At 48.7% G+C, this 24,683-nt stretch overlaps 1 protein-coding gene across 5 annotated transcripts in view; it reads right to left on the bottom strand.

The window, feature by feature from the left end:
- Positions 1–7,352, bottom strand: part of MSI1 (musashi RNA binding protein 1) — a 57,093-nt gene extending 49,741 nt beyond the window's left edge. For 2 of the 5 annotated variants that reach the window (XM_079957030.1, XM_079957027.1), the window contains exons 1-4: positions 6,455–6,646; positions 5,860–5,900; positions 5,205–5,286; positions 4,997–5,081 (exon numbers count right to left, since the gene is read on the bottom strand). In XM_079957030.1, coding sequence (XP_079813156.1) covers positions 4,997–5,081; positions 5,205–5,286; positions 5,860–5,900; positions 6,455–6,513 — 267 coding nt within the window. In that variant the 5' untranslated portion in view covers positions 6,514–6,646. Of the gene's footprint in view, positions 1–4,996; positions 5,082–5,204; positions 5,287–5,859; positions 5,901–6,454; positions 6,647–6,978 lie in introns of those variants that run through there. The other 3 variants (XM_079957031.1, XM_079957028.1, XM_079957029.1) reach the window with 2 other exon arrangements.
- Positions 7,353–24,683: the final 17,331 nt, after the last annotated feature.

Raw genomic sequence — 24,683 nt, forward strand, 5'->3', positions numbered from 1 at the left:
TGGGAATAGCTCTGGCTGAGACCCTAGAAAGCCACTATCAAGTCACAGAAGACCAGCCTTGGCCAACCTGATGCCCTTGGGATACAGGAAGTGGCCTTATACCAAGTCAGACCATTTGGGGTCCATGTACCTCAGTTCTGTCTACACTGGCTGGCAGGGGCTCTCCAGGGCTTCAGGCAGGGTTCTCTCCCAGCTCTACCTGGAGGTGTTGAGGGTTGAATCTGGGACCTTCTGTGTGCAAAACAAATGCTCCACTGCTGAGCTACATCCCTACTCCAATGTTTCCTAAATACCAGGATTAGGATGGGTTAGATAACACAATATACACTTAACAAATAAATAGCACTGGAAACTTGCACCAACCTAAGACTGTGCACATGTTTTGAACAATGTTTTCAAACAGACTTTTTTATTTTAAAAAGGAGGAGAGTTTGATTGCTCTTATCTTTGTCTAGTATCAGAAAAAGTGCTTTGTTGGTTTTTTAAAAAAAAAGAGGAAGGAAGGAAGGAGCAGAGCTGTACTTGCGATAAAACAAGGCAAGGTGGCAGTTTCAGGGCACCAGTAAAGTATGGGAGAGCCCATGTGGCGTAGTGGTTAAGAGTATTGGACTAGGACTGGGAGACAAGGGTTTAAATCCCCACTCAGCTATGAAGCTCGCTGGGTGACCTTGGGGCAGTCACATTCTCTCAGCCCATCCTACCTCACAGGGTTGCTGTGGGAATTAAATGAGGAGGGGAAAGAGCCATGTACAACACTTTAGCTCTTTGGAGAAAAAGGTGGGATATAAATGCAAAATTAAATAAATACAGTGAAATTATTCTGCACACGCCTCGTTAGGAAAGATTTGATGGGGGCAGGAATCTATGCTCTCCTGCGACTCCCATTCATTCCAATGGGGTGTGAGCAGGAGAATGTCCCAGAAGATGTTAAGTGTGTGTGTGTGTGTGTGTGTGTGTGTGTAAGTAATGCCATTTAGATTTTCCATCTCAGGACCTGAAACACTGGCTGACCCAGGTGGGGTGGAAGGGCAGAGAAAGAGGATAGATAGCTTAGAAGGGTTTGAGCTCCAAACAAAAGAGGGTGGGTATTTTTAAAAAAGAGGGCTATCCTCTACTGAAATTGCTCCCCACAATTCCCGCCCTCCTCCCCCTCAACCCAGCAAAGCAGACGCATCAGGAGATTTCAATAGCCGGCCAACCACCCCCCCCCCAATCCGTACAGCATGAGACCCCTTCTGTTCTCTCCCTCGGCTCACTTAACCCCTCCCCCCAACCGCTCCACCTCGAAGGGGAGGCCCCACAGCAAGGTTGTAAGAGACAAGAGGGAGAGGGAGAGACAGAGCACACTGTTCGGAGGAGGCAGAGAAAAGAATAGGGATCAGAGACCACAGCTTTCATCTCACTTTGTATCCCCAGGAAACTGTTCCCAAGGATTAGGCCAGCCGCCATGGATATTCATTCATCACTCACTCCTTTCTTTCAGGGGTGGGGTGACCTTGCTGCTCCCCCAGAGATCCAGGATGGGCTTAGCTGATTAGGCACCGTAGCAAAGTTCAGAGGCAGGCTTGTCCTCAACCGAGTGCCCTCCAGCTGTTTTGGAATACAAATCCCATCAGCCCCAACCAGTCAGCTAAGGCTGATGGGAGTTGTAGTTCCGAACAGCTGGAGGGCACCCAGTTGGAGGCTGGTTTAGAGGGAGGGGAGATGGCCTGCCCCCCCCTGAAATACCCTACTCTGCATACATACCCCAATAGGACTAGCTTTATTACAACCCAATCCTACAGCAACCTCAGTGATTTAGGTGAGGATTACTTCCAAGTAGTAGACCATCATATCCTCTTCCCAAACTAACAGAGACTTTTGAAAGACTAACCCATTTAGCACAGCACAACTTGCGTGGCCTGCTTCATTGTATCAAGTCTTTTTAACGGGTTAAAAAGAAAGGAAAAATAATGAAAACTTGTGCCGAACTTTCAGGATAAACTTTCATTACACTTTTAAGGAACACCGGGCACATGCATTCGGGAGAGAGAGGAGATTCCTGGACAGGGTAAAGGGAACGATCCCCAGAAGAAAGGAGGGCAGTGATCAACTTTCCTGCAACTCCCCCAGGCAGCCTCAAGGAAAGGTCTCCCTTTGGAATGCCTTCTGTTCACCTTGGATACTGAACTCTACCAGAAATTGGATTAAAACGGCACGCACTGTGACATTAGCCGCTGGCAAAGTTCTCTTTCGTAAGCCCCTCGCCCCAAAATGAAGGGGGACTGAATAGGTTCCCCTTTGTTTCTGTGGGTTTTGAGCAGAATTGTTCCTTTAAAAGTCATGCCCTGCAAGGGGGGGGGGGACGTTGTTTCCTCTAGGCAGAGTTCTAACCTTGAGCCCCATATCTCAGATTTCAATCACAGGAAAAATGACTTAAAAGTATCCTCAAGAAAAGACTCCCAGCCACTGCAATCCAACACCAAAATGTGTATCCACATTCACAAACACCACCACCACCACCCCCCGCCCTGAAAAACTAAGAGTGGAAAACCAACGGTTTTGGGTTCAAGCCCGACACTGGGCAAAAGACGCATGCAATGCAGGGGGTTGGACTAGATGATGCTAGGGGTCCCCTTTTAACTCTACATTTCTATGATGCTATACTAAGATGCACTACAGGTCTCACAAACTGTTCAAAAGAGCACTCAACCCAGTTCTGGGTGACAACAGTTCAAATCAAAGATAAAGAACTACGCAACTTTTAGAAGTAATCTGAAGGCAGCCCCGTATCAGGAAGTTTTCAATGCTTGCCATTTTATTATGTTTTTATATGTGCTAGAAGCTGCCCAGAGTTTATATGTGCTAGAAGCTGGGGAAACCAGCCAGATGGGTAGGATATAAATAGTATTATTATTATTATTATTATTATTATTATTATTATTATTATTATATCCCAACTTGAACAAAGACCTTTAGCTGAGCAAGCATTTTAAGTCCCTATCTAGGCCCCCAAAATTGGGGGGGGGAATCCAGCTATTTGGGGTCCAGTCATTTTAAGGCCTATAGGTAGAAAACCCAATCTGAACATCCAAATTTGGAAAGTAGGGAGGGAATTTGATTTGGGTATTCTCATTTGGATTGTCCACCTCAGGGCCCCAAATCTACTTGGGCTAAGACACTAGTTGGATCCGGACTCAGCTCTCTGTTATTAGACAACCAAAGAGCCACCATATGTTGGGAATAGGAATGGAACAGCTGCGCTGGCTGTTGATCACTTCTATAGCCCACCCCCCTCCCTGCCTTCCTTCCTAGTTCTTTGCTTCCAGACCTGCTACTTTCCTCTGCACACACCCCAGGGCAAGTCTTCTTGCTTGCTGAACATGCAAATAGGCTTGAGGGGAGGGTGGCAATTGGTGAAATATGTCAGAAAGTCATTTATGTAGTTCCTAGGAGGAGGGGATTTGCCAAGGGGGTAGGGTGACTCTCAGGTGAAAGGTTGCAGATTCCCCAAACATACTCTTCCCACCTCAGTTTTCTGGTGGCACCGCTCCCAACCAAACGGCAAAGGGACACAAGAGATAACTTTTAAACATTTAGGTAAATTAAGTGTACAAGATCCCCAATTTCACAAGAGAGAAGTCCCCAAAACACCTGTTGGTCATCAAAAAGACCCCCACTTTAAAACAGATACTTACCAAAGTTCACCACTGAACTTTGGGACTTGGCAATCACGGAGAAACTAACGTGCCTCCTTAAGCTGCTCAGAAACACGAAGGCAACAGACTAACGCTCAACAACTTTGGAATGGCTTTATTTCTTACGTTAAATCAGGAAGATAGTGAGAGACAAGTCCCAGCCCAGACAGACACAGATGCACATGAAAGGTTCATTCTGATTTGTAACAGGAGTTAGGAGATGCTACTTTTAAAAATAGTCCCCAAGGTGACCTAAATGTTAGAGAAACGCAAAAGAGATATATACTCTAGAAATCCTTCTCCTCACCTGCACCTGGGATTTGAAATTATCATGCATCGCTATATATAGCTATGCTGTTTAGATGTATTTATTGCTGCATATGTTATTTTGGAAAATTACTGGTTTCTTATAATAAAAAAGCCTTCACTACTGCAAATAACATTGTGTTGTACAGCCATGTCTCCATTTGAGACCCAGATCATGAGCCCCAGGGCCACATCCATTGAATGTTTGAAAACTGTGTCTCTGACCATATGCAGAGTGACTCTCCCTCTTGAACAGACACACTGTCGATCTTCTTCCAATACCCAGAATTAATGGGGAGGGAGCCCTGAGACATCAAAGCTGGCATTCCACACAACCTCGGACCAAAAGAGCTTAATTTTATTTTTATTTTGCAAGTGAGAAGGGGATCTGCCAGTCAACCGCTCAGGCCCCAGATATTGGGGGAAGAAGATCCAGCTTGAAAGGGTTAGGCCAAGGTGGAAAATCCAAATAAAATAGCCCCTCTCAAAAAAACAAAAACAAAAAACCCAGTCACTTTCTGATGCCTAACCAAGATCCAAAAGAATAGGCCTAATCTTCAGGGAGAAATCAAGCATCCCTCAGGATATCTCAGGTTCAGCAAAAGCTCCGGTAGCACGCCATGGGCCAAGCCAGACAAAAGGCCTAGGTTCTGCCCTCACCCCACCACTGAAGCACTGGACTTTCCTCCAAAATATCCAACCAGCATCACACAGGCATTCAGCCTGCCCCAGTACAATACTTTTCAATTCATTACCTCCCTAGAACTGTTCTGCAAAGAGAACTTTGCTGAGTTAAAAAGTTTTGAAAAACACAACCTCTAAGCCAAGAAACACATCAGGTCCTTGCACAAATTAGAGAAGTCATTGGTTTCACTGCCTGCTTCAAAACCCAATAGCCAGACAGGATCAATATAGCTCTAGTCAATAGTTGATAGGTCGCTGGCTATTGCGTGCACACACACACACACACACACACACACACAGCGCTCTGGAGATGGGAGAAGGAGACTCACCGTCTTGGAGTCCAGTTCGTGTCTAGATTGGGCCAGTACCTTGTCCACACCAGCTTGGTCCATGAAAGTGACAAACCCGAATCCTCTGGACCAGGGAGAGGATGTGGGAAGGAGAGAGAAAGAGACCGAAAGGAAGTTGGTTAGAAAGAATGGATCTGGTACAGGAGGGATCTCGGGTGGGGGGGGGAGCGAGGTGGGGGCATCTCACCTGGATCGCTTTGTCAGTGGGTCCCTCATGACCAGGCACTCTTTCACCTCGCCAAACTGGCTAAAATACTCCCGTAAGCCTTCTGCAAAGCACAAGAGAAGGACAGAAATGGGTCCCCTAGACAGGTGGCGGCACTGGGGGGGGGTGTGTCCCCGGGTGATGCCTCTTTCCTCCCCACCCCAAAGCTTACAGAAAAGAGGGAGGGGGCTATTCGACCTCTGCTGGCAAAGAGTGGGGTAGATCCTACAACACTTGGAGGTGGAGAGAGAAGAGGGAGAGGGGCATGCTGGAGGGGAAGCTTCCCCCCCCCCCCTCAACAGAGAAGGAGAGAGGGAGTGGGGGGGAACCCTTGCCAACGAGTCCGAACAGCGCCCCTTACCCAAAGCTATTCACAAAGGCCCACATGGGAGAAGCCCGCTCCCCCCACCCCCGCCATGAAAAGGCGCATCTAAGTTCTGTACATCGCAGAGAAGATTTGGGGAGGGGCAGACGAAAAGGCGTCAGAGGAGTTGGGAAAGTTTGGGTTGCAGGTGCGGCTCGGCCAGAACCGAACCCAGAAGAGCCCCTGCCCCCGGCCCAGTAACTCCCTCTCTACCCCCCCCCCATCCGCCCCAATACTCCCCACGCCGGGCCGCTACCGCCGCCTTGCTCTCACCTTGCGTGGTTTGCCAGCTCAATCCCCCGATGAACATTTTGCTAACGAGAGAGGGAAGAAAACACAAAAAGAGAGAGAGACACGGGGTTTTAAATCAGCACGCGAGAGCAAGAAGACGGCCATAAAAGTTAAGCGTTTCGTATTCGGAGAGGAGGGAAAGCCCCCCGATCAAGGGAGGCGCGGGCGCATGGGGAGAGGACGGGAGGCTGCCTGGGGGACCCCCGGAACTCCTCCGTCCATGGCGGGCGGCGAGCGTGGCGTTGGGGAAAAGGGGGGGGCGTGTGTGCGCCGCCTCCAGAGCGCTCGGGATGGTGGATCGGGGCGGCGGCAGCGGCGCCAGGGCGCCCCGGGGATGCGGCGGGCGCGAGTGGGCTGCCCGGCTCGGCGGAGGCGTGGATGGAGGAGGCGAGCGCGCGGGGGAATCGGCCATGTTGGCGGCTCCCCGCAGCCAGGCAGAGGAGAGAGCCTGCCCCGGCCGCCGCCGCCGCCGCCAGCAATCGGGCATGGCGGGGAGGCTGCCGGCCGGCCGAGAGCGTCGGCGTCGGAGCAGGAGGAGGAGGCAGCGTCGGAGGCGAGGGTGGGCCGGGCCGAGTACCAGGGGTCGTGGGGGGAGTCCGGGGAGGCGAGGCCGGGCTGGCTGGCTTCTGTCTCCATTCGGACCTCTTCTCCCTGCGAGGCGCAGCGCCACACTCCCGGGGCAGCTGAGCGTTGGAAAAGGGGCCGGACGGCCAGGCCATGCTGCCCCCTCCCCCGACCCCTCTCAGCCGGGCGGGGAGGAGGAGGAGGAGGAGGAGGTGGAGATGATGATGGGGAAGGAGGAGGAGGAGGAGGAGGAGGCCGGGCAACGGCAGCAGCGCCGGGGACAACCTGCCCGGCTCCTCCCACCCGCGGCAGCCGGCGTGAGCATAAAAGCCGGCCCGCCGCCGGGCAGCGCGCTCAGGGCGGCGGCAAAGGCGGCGGCGCGCAGCACGGCTGTGCGCTCAGGGCGCCCGGGGCCGGCGAGGGAGAAGGCCTCGCCGGGGAACAAAGGCGGGCGGGGGGCCGGCGCCGGGTCCACCTTGGCCTCTCAGGCGGGTCCGGAGGCCGGGGGATGCCGGCGGGGCTTTTGTCCTGCTCTACCTGCTGAAGGCGGCCACGGAGGAGGCGGCGGCGGCGTCCATGGTCAAGGGCGCCGGGCGGAGGACGGGGCCGCCCTCCTCCCTCCGCTGCCTGGGCCCACCTGGCGCCTCATGCCTCGCTCGCCCCGCCGCTGGAGCCCAGCTTGGCGGCTGGAGCGGGGGAGCCCACGCAGGAAAGGGTTAAAGCCCATCTAGCCGGCAACAATAAACAGCATGTGACATGGCGGGGGACCGGCGCGCTTGAGGGAAGAGGAGGAGGAGGGTGGCCGGCCGGCTCGCTCGCTCGCTCGTTCGTGGGGCAGCTGCGGGGTTCGCCCGCTAGGCTAGCTTACTGGCCGCCTCAGCGCCCTGGCGACCCTCAGCGCCCAAGTTGCCCCTTCAGGCGCGGCCTTTTCGCTCGCTCGGCCCGCCTCAGAGAGGCGCGCGGGATGGAGCTTCTCTCGCGCGAGGGCCTCGGGAAGGACGGGAACGTGGTGCCTTTGAGGGGGGGTGAGAGAGGGAGAAGGGGCCATTTTGGTTTGGGGAGCCGCGAATGAGTGGGCAGTGCATCCCCCCCTCCCCGGAAAGTGGTCCTGTCCGGAACCTCGTTGGACCAAGCGGGCCGGACCTTGAGAGGGGAAAAGTGGGGGAGTTCCTTTTGCCACTTTTAACCATCTCGATCCAGGGCACAAGTCACCTCTGGGTGGGTGATCTCCACATGGCGCTGGGCTCCCAACTCCACAACCTTCAGAACCCCACAGGATGGCCACCTCAACTGGGCCTGCTGGGAGTTTGGGTCCCACAGCATTTGGGGGTCTCAGCCCGCCCCCCATTGCTGGGATTTATACACCAGGTGCAGAGACGTTTTGCCCCTGCATCTTTTGTTGGAAACACAGCTCCCATCATCCCTGGCCATTGGGACATGCTTGCTCCAGCTGATGGAGTTGTAGTCCTGCAACATCTTCAGGGGCCCACAGATCCCCACATGCCTGATTTACATGCAGGGCTCGAGGTTGTGCGGCTTCAGGCCAAGTAAGAGATGTCAGCGTGGTGTGAAACTAGAACCTGGGAGACCAGGATCTGAATCACTACTCCTCTATGAAGCTCATTGGGTGTGACCTTGGGGGCCAGTCACTGACTCCTCACAGGGTGGTTGTGAGGAGGGGGGGCTCCATGTACGCCACCTTGAACTCCTTGGAGGAAAAGGTTGGATATAAATGCAATAAATAGAAGTTCCCCACCTGGGAATCTATACCATCAGAAAAAAAGGAAGAACTTTCCCGTACTCCCATAATCACTTGCCCAGCTAACAATGGAGTGCTTGGAGCTTTCAGCCCTCCCACCTTGCAGTCTGAAATGGTGCAGTTTATAGGACCCTCCAGTCACCTTTGTGTGTAGCTCAGTGTGGAAGTAGGTACCGTATTTTTCGCTCTATAACACGCTCCCAACCATAACACGCACGTAGTTTTTAGAGGAGGAAAATCCGTAGGCATGCCACCCGTAGACATTCCCTCCATAACACGCACAGACATTTCCCCATACTTTCTAGGAGGAAAAAAGTGAGTGTTATGGTGCAAAAAATACGGTAATTAAATTGGTGTGCATGAGGATTCTGGCAAAAGTATCTACCTCTTTTTTTATTAAAAAAAAAACACTTAAGTTTCTACTGAGCCATGTGCATTGCTTGTGCTATATACATGATTTTAAAAAAATGAGTCCTTGTTTCTTATTCTGCTGGGAATTGTTCCTTTGGTCAGTTGCCTCCTGGACAACTTATCCAGGTGGGCAGGTAAACATGCTTTCTTTGAGTTCAGTCCACATCTGTGCCGTCAATGATATCAGCAGCATAATACTATAAGTAGTATTCAAGCATTTCTATATTGTATTCACAGAAAATCTTTTGGGGTGACGTACAATAGTTTTAAAATACATTGAAAGCAAATAAAATAAATTCAACTGGTAAATCAGGGTGTGTATCCTAGTTACCTGATGGAATGAAGAGCTAGTAAGATCCAGGGAGCCAATTGCAAAAGGCGCTGGAATGTCCTGCATTGGCACATGCCTATGTTCATAAGGCAGGGGATTCCACAGCAAAGCACCACTGCAGGAAAGACTCATGTCCCTTACAAAGAGTAAAACGAGCCTCTTGGCAGATCTGTGTTATCTCCAGACTCCCCTAAAGATGCACAAATCTTCCATGTTGGTGTGTTTGCATCCTAAAACACGGATGAGAAGGTCCAGGTTGCTGAATGCGGCCCTCCGAAGATTTCTATCTGGCCCTCAGAACTCTTCCCTGAGCCACACTCTTTACTGGCCCTGCTTTGCACCTTGCAGTGTTTTACCCTGTCCGGGATATGTCCTTGAATCCTGATGGTGCTGCATGTTTGCCTGAGTGGAGGGACAGAGAGGGGTTGTGATGTACGAAACTAGCCTACTGTACAAAGGTAACATTTGCATTTATTGCTCCGTCCTCTTTTGCATCTGGCTCCACCCACCACTGGCATGCATCCCCTGGGAGGTTGCCCAGAAGTCTGGAACCCAGCTCTAGCAAGAAACTCCTATGGGAATTGAACCTGCAACCTTGACATTATCAGCACCAAGCTCTAACCAGTGAACTACCCACTTTAGGATACCATTTTCCTCCACAAAAGAGTAGTATACACTGTGTTTGAACACAAGAAGATCCCTAATGGATCATGCCAGAGTCTCACCTAGTCCAGCGGCCAACTAGATGCCTGTGGGAGGTCCAAAAGGAGAGCCCAAGTACAAGAGCATTCTACTTCCTGTTTCTAGGAACTGGTATCCTCCCTCCATTTTCCTTTTGTGTCATGTCTTTTTTATTTAGATTGTAGGCCTCAGGACAGGGACAGCTTTTGTTTATTTGTCTTAGCGATTTATAATTGCTTCAAGACTTTTTTGTTTTTTTTAAAAAAAGAAATTCTCCAAATAAATGGCTGCCTTTTTACAGTAGCCTCAAACAAATTGCCGCCTAAGGCAAGCCTCATCATGCCTAATGGCAGAGCCAGCCCGGCTTCCAGTTCCCGTCCTGCAGGAAGCAGTCTGCAGAAACAGAAACAGAGCAAGCTAACAGGCTAAGACCCAATCCAGATGCTTAGACAGAAATACATGCCCCAAATCCCTCTCTAAGCAGCTCAGGGTGACAGCCTTGCTTCCCAGTGGCTTTGCAAAGGTATTTTCTTTGCACCAACCACCTGACAGGTCAATCTGCATCTCCTAATTGAGATGGACACCTTCCTGAGGAAAGATAACCCTGAGAGGAGAGAAGGGACTCAGAGTCTTTGTTTCGGGAGAACCTTATTCCGCCCAAGGGCTGCAAGCCCCTTGAGGGCAATCTTTTGGGGAACACACACCAGTGGGGTGCAGGGCCTGGGGCAACTATTATTGTACATTTCTTCCTTTGTACAGTATAGTAGTTGCTACACACAAGAACATAAGAAGAGCCTGCTGGATCAGGCCAAAGGGGACTTGTCTAGTCCAACAACCTGTTCTCACAGTGGCTGACCAGCAAGCGGAACCTGAGCACAAGAGCAGTTTCCAACGACCGGTATTCGGAAGAATTGCTACCTCTGACCATGGAGGCAGAGCATAGCAACCATAATAGAATCACAGAATGGCAGAGTTGGAAGGGACCCTGAGGGTCATCTCTAGTCCAACCCCCTGCAATGCAGGAATATGCAACTGCCCCATACAGGGATCGAACCTGCAACCTTGGCGTTAATCGCCGCCATGCTCTAACTAACTGAGCTATCTAAGTTCATTGATTCGTCCAATCTTTTTTTTTTTAAGGTAAAGGGACCCCTGACCATTAGGTCCAGTCATAACCGACTCGGGGGTTGCGGCGCTCATCTCGCTTTATTGGCCGAGGGAGCCGGCATACAGGACTAAGCCGCTTCTGGCGAACCTCAGCAGCGCACAGAAACGTTGTTTACCTTCCTGCCGGAGCGGTACCTATTTGTCTACTTGCACTTTGAGGTGCTTTCAAACTGCTAGGTGGGCAGGAGCTGGGACCGAGCAACGGGAGCTCACCCCGTCGCGGGGATTCGAACCGCCAACCTTCTGGTCGGCAAGTCCTAGGCTCTGTAGTTTAACCCACAGCACCACCCACGTCACACGTCCAATCTCCTTTTGAAGCCATCAAGGCTAGTGGCTATCTTTGCCCCCAAGTTCCATACTTCTAACTATGCTGCATGAAGATAGATAAATAAATAAATTGATCAATCTGCCCAGCACAAAAAATGGGCCTCTGCTCAGATCCAAACCCATATCTTTAAACCACTTTAGCAGTCATGACTCCCACTCCAAAGAATCATGGGAACTGTAGTTTAAGGGTGCTGACCTCGCAGACCAATAGCAATCTCAACAACCTACAGTTCCCAGAATTCTCCAGGATGGTTAAAGCACATTTAAATGTATGGTATGGTTGTGACACTTGTTTTCCGGATATTGTAGGAGGTGTGAAATAAATTCTATTTGTTCATTTTTAAAAAGAAGAAGAATTTGATATCCCACCTTTCACTCCCTTTAAGGAGTCTCAAAGCGGCTAACATTCTCCTTTCCCTTCCACCCCCACAACAAACACTCTGTGAGGTGAGTGGGGCTGAGAACTCATAAGCTCATGAAAATAATGAATCAAAAACAAATGTGTAATACCTTCATTAGGACCAACTGAACCTTCATAGCATCACAAGGAAGCTTTCAGTTTTATCAGAAATCTTCAGTCTAGAAGATATTCGTTCTGGTGAACTCAAAAGCTTGCTCATTTTTTTATGATGTTCCTTTTTGCTCCTAATTAAGGCATTACGTGACTGCCACTCTTTCTTAGGAAACAAAGGCTCTTTTCAGCATGTTTTTTGTGTTTGGAGCCCCTCATCGAACACACTAGAACCAATACAGCTTTGAAGAATAAACACACCGGAACCAATATAGCTCTAAAAAATAAACAAGTGTGCACTTAACTCTCAGCCTTGCTAATTTTAATTGCACTCCTGTCCCCCTGCCCCAATTAGTTCAACTTTTCCTCGTGGCCCGGTAATCATTACTGGATGGCAGAGGATGCCTCCGATGTTCACCTTCAGGCACCAGAATGTCAGTAGCATTAACCCTGATTCAGCATCTACAGCCTGATGACTAGCAAACCACTTACTTGTACTGTAATTGCCCCCTAGAAATCCGTTCTGGAAGGGGACATGTTTTATCAAAGGAAAAAGGATGAACGCTTGGAGGGGAAGGCATTTTGCCTATGAATGCCAGTTGCTGGAAATCAAAAGTTGAGAGAGCATTGTTGCTCTCAGGTTCTGCTTGCAAGCTTCCTCTAAGCATCTTGTTGGCCATTTTGAGAATGGGATGCTAGACTAAAATTAGACCCCTTTGGCCTGATCCAAAAGGACTCTGCTTATGTTCTTATGGAACCTCCAAGTCCAGAGGCATTCTATCTAGGTTCCTATGTTCTTAGGGGCATTTTGGCCAATGTGGGAACAGAATGCCTTTGGGCCTGATCCAGCAGCCTGTCTCTTCTGTTAACCCCTTCCTTCCTGTTCGGTCCAGGTCTTTCTGTCTCCGAAGCCAGGAATGCCGTCGGGTGATTTGGTTTTTTTATTTATTTACCGCTTATTTACCAAAATCGGCTTACAAGCATTAAAAACAACAACACACCAACTGTGCAAGCATGAAAATTACAACCATCCATAATTAAAACGCACAATAAAGCAATCCCATTAAAACGTTAACATTTAAACATCCATAATTAAAATATGCAATAAAACAGTCCCATTAAAACAACACGGTAATTAAAACAAGGAGACTCGTCTGACATGGTCGCCGGCTAACTAGGGAGCAAAGTTCCAGATTCGAGGAACCGTCGGGGAGGGGACCTCCTTGGCATCTGGGGGTCGGTGTGGTCCCAGATGTAATTTTCCCTGAGGTCAGACCCGGAACTCTCCTCTTAAGGACTGGCATTTGTGTAGGGATGGAGGCCCTTTTCCCCACACGGAAGGGATTGGGGGCATCAATTTCGTCCCACTGATGAGAAACATAACACACCAATGAGCACACACACACACACTCAAGGAAGCACATAGGAGGCAAAGGTCAATGTGTTCCACAAGGGGCTGCTACGCTTTGGATAGCGGAAATGCCCAAGTACAGAGTTTGCTTCTGTTCCCTTCAAACCAAGGACTTATCCAGGGAGCCCTCAGGTGCAGAAGAGTGTCAGCTCAGCCCTCCTGAAGCACATGAGAATGGCCACTGCCAATCAGCCCAAGATCTGCAACTCCCCTCAAAGGGAAGGTTGCCGCCTCTGGGACTTTTTAGTTCAGAGAGAAGGAGAGCAACAGGCAGCATGGTGGAATATTGTGAAATTGTGAATGGCATAAGGAAAGCAGATAGAGAAAGGTTTTTCTCCTTCTTTCATAAATCAAACCCTCCAAGTGCCCCTATTTCCCAGGGACAACCCCAGATTTACAGAAGCTGTCCTGGTTTCTGATTTGATTCTGTAATGTCCTGCTTTTCCTTAGGACGTTCCTATTTTCATCAGAGTAATGTTGAAGGGTATGGAGTTATCCAACCCCACTAAGCCACCTGAAGGCAGCCACACATAGTGAAGTTTTTTAAAATAATAATAATAATATTCTGTTATGTTTTGATATATGTTGGAAGCTGCCCAAAGTGGCTGGGGCAACCCAGTCAGATGGGCGGGATATAAATAGTATAATAATTGAATACGACGTTCCTATTTTCATCGGAGAAATGTTGGAGGATATGGAGCATGTGGACATCCAAGGAAGCTGAATGTTGGAAGACTCAGGACAGGTAAAAAGAAGGACTGCTCCACACAGCACATAACTAAACTAGGTAACTGGCTCCCATAGAAGCCAGTGATGGCCACTCACCTGGATGGCTGTAGTCAGTTAAGGATGCTGGGAGTTGTAGCACTGTGCGGGGAGAACTACAGTTCCCAGATTCTACGGGGATGGGGAGTCATGTGCTTTAAATGTGCGTCGGATGCGCTTTAAATGTAAATGTGTGGCTTGGATCTGCCAAATGTTACAGGATTTCAGCAGGAAGTTACGGAACGTGCACCAACTGGAAACAAACCCATGTGTCTGCCCTGAACACATGGAGGATGGTCATGCAGAACAGTCAAGGGTTATTGGGGAATTGTTGTTGTTGTTGTTGATGATGATGATGATGATGATGATGATGATGTTGTTGTTGTTAATACCCTGCCCATCTGGCTGGGTTTCCCCAGCCACTCTGGGCGGCTCTCAACAGAATATTAAAAACACGATCAAACATCCTACATTAAAAACTTCCCTAAACAGGGCTGCCTTCAGATGTCTTCTGAAAGTCAGAGAGTTGTTTATTTCCTTGACATCTGATGGGAGCACGTTCCACAGGGCGGGTGCCACTACCGAGAAGGCCCTCTGCCTGGTTCCCTGTAACCTCACTTCTCACAGGGAGGGAACTGCCAGAAGGCCCTCGGATCTGGACCCCGGTGTCCGGGCTGAGCGATGGGGGTGGAGACATTGAATGATGGAAGACTGGACAGTTTTAAGAAGGATAAATCTACATTGGCTTGGCTCAGCCTCTGCTTCTGAATACCAGGTGCTGGTCTGATCCAGCTGCTCTCCTTATGGGCACCTTGTGTGGCCAGAACCAGCCGCCTTTAAGTTTTGCAAGGCAGCTTCCAGCTCAGCCTCTGGGGCTCCTGCCACTGCTGGCCATCCCCCAAGCTTGCATATGGCCACTTGGGATGGGGAGGGAGAAACTCAGCACAAGGGGATGGTGGCAGGGTTTTGTTTTTTTTAAGGGGTGGGGTCCATTCGGGCAGGGAGCCCGGCCTGGGAACTCAGAGGAGAGCAAGCGAGAAAAGGAGAGTGGAGTGGAAGTGATTTGAATGGGAACAAACCCCCAGCTTGCTGAATAACAGCTTTCATCACTGCCTGGAGAAGTCTTTTGTCAGGCCAGCCCCTGCCAAGGACAAAAGCCCCCCACTTGAATTCATGGAGTTTTAATTGGTTCTCAGGTGGGGGAGGAGAGGGGACACAGCCAAGCCGGATTCCTTAAAGGCACACACACACCAACACGCACCAACCCCCAAAGAGATGGGCCTCCTTGAACTCTCGCCCCAGAAGATTAAGAATCACACACTGCACCGTGGCGAACTTTTGGAAACAGTTCCTGAAACCGTGGCTTTCTCAACAAGCTCTGCCTGCAGACTTTTTCTGGGCGATCCTGTTTGTCTATCTATCTGTGCTGTAAAAAAAAACAAATAGCCCCCCTCCTATCGTCTTCAGATCAAGCTGTTTTGCCTCCCTTGAGCCAGCCTGCGAGGGCTGCCAACGTTTCTTGGTAACTGGTGCTGCTTTAGCTACTCAGAACATGAATACTGGGTATACTGGCTTAAAACACAGCAAAGTCTTTCTTTTTCTCAATTGGGATTGAAGCTGGGTTTTTTTTTGGGGGGGGAGAGAGAACACATCAAAAAGAAGCATTTTGTAAGAGAAAGCAGGGAAGATAAGGATCTATCCACATCTTTCCTGGAAGTGTTTTCAATGTGCTTTTATTGCTTTATGTGATAGGAATTTTGTTTACAACATTAACATAAGAAAGTAAGAGAAGGCGGCTGGATCAGGCCCATCTAGCCCAGCACTCTGTCCTCAGAGGGGGAAACCTACAAGCAGCACCCAAGCACCCTATTAATGTCCCCCGCTGTGGCTTCCCGCAACTTGTGTTCAGAAGCATTGCTTCCTCCATAGCAGAGCTGAGCTATTGTGGCCAGTAGCCATCGGCAGCCCTCTCCTCCATGAAATGATCTAATCCTCTTTTAAAGCCATCCAAATTGGTGGCCACCATCGCCTCTTGTGGGAGGGAGTTCCATAGGTTAACTCACTCTGCACCGTGTCAATAAATCCTCTGTGTTATCGGTCCTGAATCTTCCAACATTCAGCTTCAGCGGACGTCCGCGAGTTCTAGGGTGTTACATTTGCCTCCCTGGGCTCTTTCGGGAGGAAGGGCGGGATATAAATTTAATAAATAAATAAATAAATAAAATTGTGGCAAAGGTTGCCCACACAACGTGTCCCAAATCAGTGTCGGGAGCGCCCTGGTTGCAGAGTTAAACGGGAGTGTGAACATGGATGAAGTTCCAGTTATGGGGGATAAACTGTTAAATCTCTGCACCTCCTGCTGCTGTTTAAAAGGCAAAAACTCTCTCTGTGTGTGGAGCGGGAGAAGGAATTGGTAACCCCAGTTAGCACACTCAAAAGGCCTGGGAGTCCAGGCCAAAACAAGCAAACAAGCAAACAAAAACAGAAACAAGCCTTGCTAACTGAGAGAGGAAGTAAAAGGAAAGGCACAAAACTTGGAGAGTCGAAAGTTTACCTTGCTTGAACTGTTGGCTTTCAAGACATCATACCTCGTCACTTAACACTTTCTTTGCAAATGTACTTTCTCTGCCCCCACCCCCCAAAGGAAAGACTTGCTTATCCTAAGACTCCCCAACCAACCCAGTATTGCTGAGCTCTGTGTACCCCATGCTCTCTGGGCAACATGGCCCACATGGAGCTCAAGGAGAGTTAGGAATGTCAGAAGAAGCTGCTGGACCAGGCCGTTGAGTGGTCCATCTATTCCAGCATCCCGTTCTCGCAGTAGCCAATCAGAAGCTCTTCTGGGTTATAGATGGTACACAACACCAGTGCAGTTAGGGAAAATGTACAAAACTAGTTCAAATGTATGTTGGAAGTGTAAGGAAAAGGAAGGGACATTTTATCATATGTGGTGGGATTGTAATGTAATTTTAAAAAATTGGGAAATGATATACAATGAATTGAAGAAAATGTTCCATTTAACATTTGTTTAAAAACCCGAGGCATTTTTGTTGGGGATTGTAGGGAAAGACCTGCCAAAAAAGCTGAAAAACATCTTCATGTATGCAACAACAGCCGCGAGAGTTCTGGTAGCACAAGGATGGAAGACTAAAGAAACCCCAACTAAAGAATCATGACAAGAAAAATTGACGGACCATGCAGAACTGGCAAAACTGACATATAAGTTACGGGACAAGGATAACTGTGACTTTAAGGATGAATGGGAACCCTTTACAAAGTATCTGAAGACGCAGCAAAGCGAACTGGACTCCCTGGCAGGTTTTGAATAAACATTCACAAACTTTTTATTGATAATAATCAGCTAAATAGTTTGAGGATCTATACAACTTTGTAACATGCAGAAAACAGCAGTCTCAGAGAAACCAAAGACTGGAACTGAGGGAAGTCGAGGGGGGTGGGGCGGGGGGTTTTGTGTGGGAGGGTGGGGGGAGGGAAGAAAAATGGGGGAGACACAAGGATGATATGTTTTTGGATAATATGTCTTGTTTTAATTTTGAATTAAAAAATTAGAAAAAAGAAGAAGCCTCTTCTGGGAAATCGGCTAGCAGAGACTGAGCGCAAGACCACTCTCCCCTCCTGCAACGTCTAGCAACCAGTATCCAGAAGCATCACTGCTTCCACCCAAGGAGGCACAGTATATGGAATAATAGAATTGTAGAATTGGAAGGGGCTCCAAGTGTCATCTAGTCCAACCCCTGCAATGCAGGAATCTTTCGCCCAACATGGGGCTCGAACCCACAACCCTGAGATTAAGAGTTCCATGCTCTACCCACTGAGCTATCCAAAGCTGTTAATAATGGCTAGTAGCCATTGGTAGCCTTTTCCTCCCTGAATTGGTGCAATCCTCTTTTAATGAGTTAGTTCGATGATGTCATGCTCACCTTCTTCCTTGGGGAATGAATGGGCCCTCCAGATGGTGCTGAACTACATATCTCATCATCCATCACCATTTTCCATATTTGCTGGGGCTGATAGAAATTGGAGTCCTAAAAGCAGAGGGCACCGTACCACGTTATCTACCCTGTAAGGAATGCTGAGATTATGTAGGATATGAAGTGCATAGGGGAAGGGCTGTGTCATGTGTATAACCGGTAATTTACCGCCATAGTGGAAGATATATTAAATAATGAACCCTACAACAATTATAATATTTAAGATTTGTGGGGTTAGGGTAGACTAAGTTAAGCAGATCCACACCGTACATTGAAAGAACATCCACACACATTGAAAACACATGACTCTCCCCCCCTGCAAGAGTCCTGGCAAATGTAGTTCACAGTGCTACAATTCCCAGCACCCTTAACAAACTAAAGACGATGGTGATGATATCACGGATTTGTGACTCGCCTTCAAAACCACTGTCTCAAGTAAAATTACATACAGTCCCTGTGATTTCTTGGTGGAGGTTGTGTGCTTGAAATGTGCGTCGGATGTGTTTTAAAGGTATGGTGTGCCTGACGCAACTATTATTTCTGGAAAGCGGCAGGTGTTTGTTGTGAGCAAGGCAGGAGGAGAGAAAGGTGCCTGTCTCTTTAAGAAGGTCCTTTTTTCTTTTTTTAAATAACCATCCTGGTGGCAGGAATTAGGCTTCTAAAGAAAGAGCAGAGACTGGAAATTGGATTGAGCAAGCCCTGGGCTCAGGACCAAGCTGGATCTGTAAGGATTGTTATGCTAATCACCTGAGTGCTGGACTTTCATCACCCTTTGAGTTCAGAGTGGAGACAAATGGGAGCCTTCCTGGGCCCTCTCCTGGTTTGTTTGTTTTCCATTGGACCAGAACATCATCACCTCTTCCTTGTTTTTCAGTTTCAGTTCCTCAGCTGCCTGCTGTTTTGCAACACTGTGGTTGACTCAAATAAAGGTATATTGCCCAATTGTGCATTTTCGATTTTCACCCCACTCCCCAGTGGACCAAACTAACAGAGGGGAGAATTGGCTTCAATCTTGTGTGATCTACTGGATTCCACCGGCTCCTCCTTTGCACATTCCAGTAGAGTTTAGACATCTGAAGGCAGCCCTGTTTAGGGAAGCTTTTAATGTTTGATGTATTAGAGGATTTTAATATTTTTTTGGGAAGCCGCCCAGAGTGGCTGGGGAAGCCATTATTATTATTATTATTATTATTATTATTATTATTATTATTATTTTAGAGTGTTAGGCCTAGGAGGTAAAGGTAAAGGTACCCCTGCCCGTAAGGGCCAGTCTTGACAGACTCTGGGGTTGTGCGCCCATCTCACTTAAGAGGCCAGGGGCCAGCGCTGTCCGGAGACACTTCCGGAGACCTAGGAGACCTGGATTCAAATCCTCAGTCTGCAGGGAAGCTCAATGGGTGACCTTTGGCTTGTCACTGTCTCTCAGTCTAGCCTACCTTACAGGGCTGTTGTACAGATAAAACAGGGACAGCCATGTAAGCTACCTTGAGCTTCTTGGGGGAAAGCTGGGATATAAATATCAATAAGATCTTTCTGCAGTTAAGATTGCAACCCTAACTTCCCTTACCTGAGGTAGTACAAATTGAGGGAGGAGGAAATTGTGGGTGGGTAGTTCCAGCACTGCTATTTTTGCTTTAAAAAAAATAAATAAAATTATGCAATTATGCAATAGCGAACTAACTTTTAAAATGTTTTAAAATAATTTTTATTAAAGTATGACAACAGTTGAAAATGAAACTGTTGAACATTAAATAAACAACGATTTAAGAAAAATTGCAACCATATATTTGCGGCACATTCATACATCAAATACTGAAACACAAGGCACATCACGTTTCTTATGGTTTTCAAGATGGTCAAGTTGAATTTAGAATGTTCAGAAAGCCCCTGTGTGAGAAGCAGAGAAGGTGAGATCTCTCCAGGTAAAAGGCTGGACAAAGAGAGGAATGCTCTCAGGTGAGAGCTAGGAAGGCACATCTTTTTCTGCATGGGACAAAAGTTAAAATATATTTGTGAGAGAGGATATTGTATTCTCCTATCTCTCTTCTCTTCTCTTCTCTTCTCTTCTCTTCTCTTCTCTTCTCTTCTCTTCTCTTCTCTTTATTATTCCTTGTATAGATTTAGCTTGTCTTTTATTGCATTGTGAAAAGTGTTAAGAAAACCTCATTTAAAAAAAAAAAAGAATCAGATAGCAAACAATGATGACTTTCTCTTCTTTTCCTTTATGGGTAAAGCATAAGGTCCGTGTGAACCGGGTCAAAGACCTGGTCATAGCCATACCAGCCAAGACTGTACAGTGGTACCTCGGGTTACATACGCTTCAGGTTACAGACTCTGCTAACCCAGAAATAGTACCTCGGGTTAATAACTTTGCTTCAGGATGAGAACAGAAATCGCATGGCGGTGGCGCAGCGGCAGCGGGAGGCCCCATTAACTAAAGTGGTGCTTCAGGTTAAGAACAGTTTCAGGTTAAGAACATACCTCTGGAACGAATTAAGTACTTAACCCGAGGTACCACTGTACCATATTCCAGCAGCGGCATACATAATAACTTACGGCTCAGCCAGTAGAGCACGAGACTCTTAACCTCAATGTTGTGAGTTCGAGCCTCATGTTGGGCAAAAGATTTCTACAGTGTAGAGGGGTTGGACTAGATGACTCTAATGGTCCCTACAATTCTATGATTCTATATACATTATAAAGTCAAGTGGGGGTTGGCCACTGCGAGAACTGGATGCTGGAATAGGTTGGCCATTGGCCTGATCCAGCCAGCTCCTCTTACATTCCCATGTGTGACCCAGACCAGCAAGGGATTGTGGAAAGGCATGATGTCACTGCTCGCCTGCCTCCTTGCTCCTCCGCCTTCCAGCTGGACTCAGGGGTGTCCCACGCCATCTCTGCCTGGAAGAAGTGAGGGGGGAAGGAGGGCCGGCTCTGTCTGCCCCCTACACCGCCCCCACCCCTCTGTACCCAGAGCACCGGATGGCCAGGGTTTTCGGAGAAGCCAGGCTTAGTGGAACTATTCAAGCCAGCCGCAGCCTGGCAACCGGGTGTCGACAATGGGCGCCCAGGAGGGGGGAATGTTTCTGCATGCCTGATCAATGGGAGCAGGGTGAGACAGGCAGGCAAACAGGAGCTGGGAAAGAGACCCAGAAGAGAAAGGGACCCTTCCCACCCCTCCTCTCTGCCCTGACTCAGTTCCTTTCATTTATCACGGGTGCTTTGTGGAGCTGGTGACACAACAGAGGCCTTTCGGAGGGAAGGCTCCTTGCGGGGAGTTGGGACGAGGGGTGTGTGTGTGTTTTCCCACCTACCTCCCCCCCCAACCCCCAAATTAAATATCAAGCTCTGCCCTTTTACTTCTTTGTCACCTCCTGGAAAGGAGGGGGCGGGTGAGGAAAGGGGTTTTTTTCTCTCCACACCCCCTTCCCCAAGTCCCATCTGTGCTCAAGTCAGGCCTCCCAGAGTTACAGACCCTAAGGAATGTCCGTTTCCCTGGGCAGACAAAGGAGCAGCCATTCCCACCCCCCAAAAAGCACCCACACCTCAGACCCTTGTTTGTTGACCCAAGGGAGAGCAGAACGCCTGGGTTTAAAATGGCAACCGTGCCCAGCAGCAGTTGCCGGGGCAAAAACGAGGAGGCTCTGGCAACAGGGGCAAAATATGCCAATGGAGGCATCTGAGGCAGGCTTTGGGGAAGAGGGTGAGGCTGCAGGAGGTGGTTATTGATGGCTACCACCAGCCACAGTAAAAGGTAAAGGTAAATAATAATAATAATTTATTATTTATACCCCACCCATCTGGCTGAGTTTCCCCAGCCACTCTGGGTGGCTTCCAATCGAGTGTTAAAAACAATACAGCATTAAATATTTAAAAACTTCCCTAAACAGGGCTGCTTTCAGATGTCTCCCTTCACATCTGAAGGGAGGGCGTTCCATAAGGCAGGTGCCACTACCGAGAAGGCCCTCTGTCTGGTTCCCTGTAACCTCACTTCTCGCAATGAGGGAACCGCCAAAAGGCCCTTGGTGCTGGATCTCAGTGTCTGGGCTGAACGATGCGGGTGGAGACGCTCCTTCAGGCATACAGGATCCCTGGACGGTTAAGTCCAGTCAAAGGAGACTATGGGGTTGTGACACTCATCTCGCTTTTAGGCCGAGGGAGCTGGCGTTTGTCCACAGACAGCTTTCCGGGTGGGTCACGGGACCAGCATGACTAAACCGCTTCTGGCGCTATGCAACACCCTGACGGAAACCAGAGCGCAGCGGTACCTATTTATCTACTTGCACTTTGCTGTGCTTTCGAACTGCTAGGTTGGCAGGAGCAGGGACCGAGGAACGGGAGCTCAACCCGTCGCGGGGATTTGAACCGCCAACCTTCCGATCGGCAAGCCCAAGAGGCTGAGTGGTTTAGGCCACAGCGCCTCCCACGTCCCTGCCAGCCAAGATAACTATGCTGTGTCCCCACAGTCGGAGGCAGTGATGCTTCTGAATACAGTGGTACCTCGGGTTAAGAACTTAATTCGTTCTGGAGGTCCGTTCTTAACCTGAAACTGTTCTTAACCTGAGGTACCATTTTAGCTAATGGGGCCTCCCGCTGCTGCCGTGCAATTTCTCTTCTCATCCTGAAGCAAAGTTCTTAACCCGAGGTACTATTTCCGGGTTAGCGGAGTCTGTAACCTGAAGCATCTGTAACCTGAAGCATCTGTAACCCGAGGTACCACTGTACCAGTTGCTGGAAACCGCAGGAGGTGAGAGGGCTCTTGCGCTCGGGTCCTGCTTCTGGCCGGCTTCCCAAAAGAGGCATTTGGTTGGTCACTGTGAGAACAGGAAGCTGGACTAGATGGGCCACTGAAGCAGCCTCCTCCGGCAGTGGGTTTTGGTTGCCACCAAGGGTGGACATCGAGGGAGACAGACAAATATGACACACAATGAAGTGGGCTCCCAGCAAACAGGTGGCATAGGGCTTCCCTCTAAGACAGGCAAGCGTTGTTAGGTTCCCCCCTTCAAACAGGGTTGTTGAAGGTACCTTGAAAGATGGAAAATGTGGCCCATGGCATATTTGCACACTCTCCTTTTTGCGCCGGCTCAACAGGTTCAGCAGGCTTTTTGCATTCTTGCAAAAATCTGTGGCTCCTGAAGGTTCTTTTTATCATATGTGGTGGTCTTGTGGTAAGGTTAAAGCTTACTGGGAAATGATCTACAGTGGTACCTCGGGTTACATACGGTTCAGGTTACATACGCTTCAGGTTACAGACTCCGCTAACCCAGAAATATTACCTCGGGTTAAGAAATTTGCTTCAGGATGAGAACAAAATCGTGCTCTGGCGGCGCAGCGGCAGCAGGAGGCCCCATTAGCTAAAGTGGTGCTTCAGGTTAAGAACAGTTTCAGGTTTAGAACAAACCTCCGGAACGAATTAAGTACTTAACCCGAGGTACCACTGTATAATGAAAAGGATGTTTAAAATAACCTTTGTAAAACAACACACAGACACAAACACAAAAACCCAGCAGCCTTTCTTTTGGGAATTATAGGGACAGAACTACCTAAGCCGTATAGAAACTTATTCATGTAACATAAGAATGTTAAGGTAAAGGTAAAGGTACCCCTGCCCGTACGGGCCAGTCTTGACAGACTCTGGGGTTGTGCGCCCATCTCACTTAAGAGGCCAGGGGCCAGCGCTGTCCGGAGACACTTCCGGGTCACGTGGCCAGCGTGACATCGCTGCTCTGGCGAGCCAGAGCGGCACACGGAAACGCCGTTTACCTTCCCGCTGGTAAGCGGTCCCTATTTATCTACTTGCACCCGGAGGTGCTTTCGAACTGCTAGGTTGGCAGGCGCTGGGACCGAGCAGCGGGAGCGCACCCCGCCGCAGGGATTCGAACCGCCAACCTTTCAATCGGCAAGCCCTAGGCGCTGAGGCTTTAACCCACAGCGCCACCTGCGTCCCTAACATAAGAATGTTACTTGCCCCCAAATGGAAAAAAGCACAAGTCCCAGCAAAGGAAGAATGGATACAAAAACTTATGGAATATATAGAAATGGCAAAACATACCAGAAGAATAAGAAATCAAGATAACAAACTTTTTATAAAAGAATGGAAATGGTTTACTGAATATTTCCAGATAAATTGTAAACAGATAAGAACATTGGCAGGATTATTGTAATAACCTGCAGTTTCATTAAGAGTATATATTTAAAAAAGATGAATAAATGAGCAAGTTAAGTTAATCTGGATATGCAGAATATATTAAAAATAAATTTAAGGAACCGCAGAAAGAGGGAGAAGGAAGTCATGTTTTGAAATGTTAAGATTATTGTAATAATTAGTGAAATGTATAAATCTGAAAGGACGCGGGTGGCACTGTGGGTTAAACCACAGAGCCTAGGACTTGCTGATCAGAAGGTTGGCGGTTTGAATCCCCGCGATGGGGTGAGCTCCCGTTGCTCGGTCCCTGCTCCTGCCAACCTAGCGGTTCAAAAGCACGTCAAAGTGCAAGTAGATAAATAGGTACCACTCCAGCAGGAAGGCGCTGCTCTGCTTCACCAGAAGCGGCTTAGTCATGCTGGCCACATGACTCGGAAGCTGTACGCCGGCTCCCTCGGCCAGTAAAGTGAGCGCCACAACCCCAAAGTCGGCCATGACTGGACCTAATGGTCAGGGGTCCCTTTACCTTTACCTATAAATCTGAAAAGTATATATATAAAAAAAAACCACTGAAGCTTCTATTTGACCAAAAGCTGCAACAGTTGGGCAGCAGAAGGGCGTGTGTTGAAACCACTGTGGGACTGAAGCCCCTCTCAAAACTGGTTCCAGATTTGATGAGGGTCCAGCATGCAATGCTATATGGATCTAATGTCAGATGTATGTTCCTATTTTCCACTGCAAA

This window comes from Podarcis cretensis (assembly GCF_951804945.1).
Source record: "Podarcis cretensis genome assembly, chromosome: 16".
Taxonomy (NCBI): domain Eukaryota; kingdom Metazoa; phylum Chordata; class Lepidosauria; order Squamata; family Lacertidae; genus Podarcis; species Podarcis cretensis.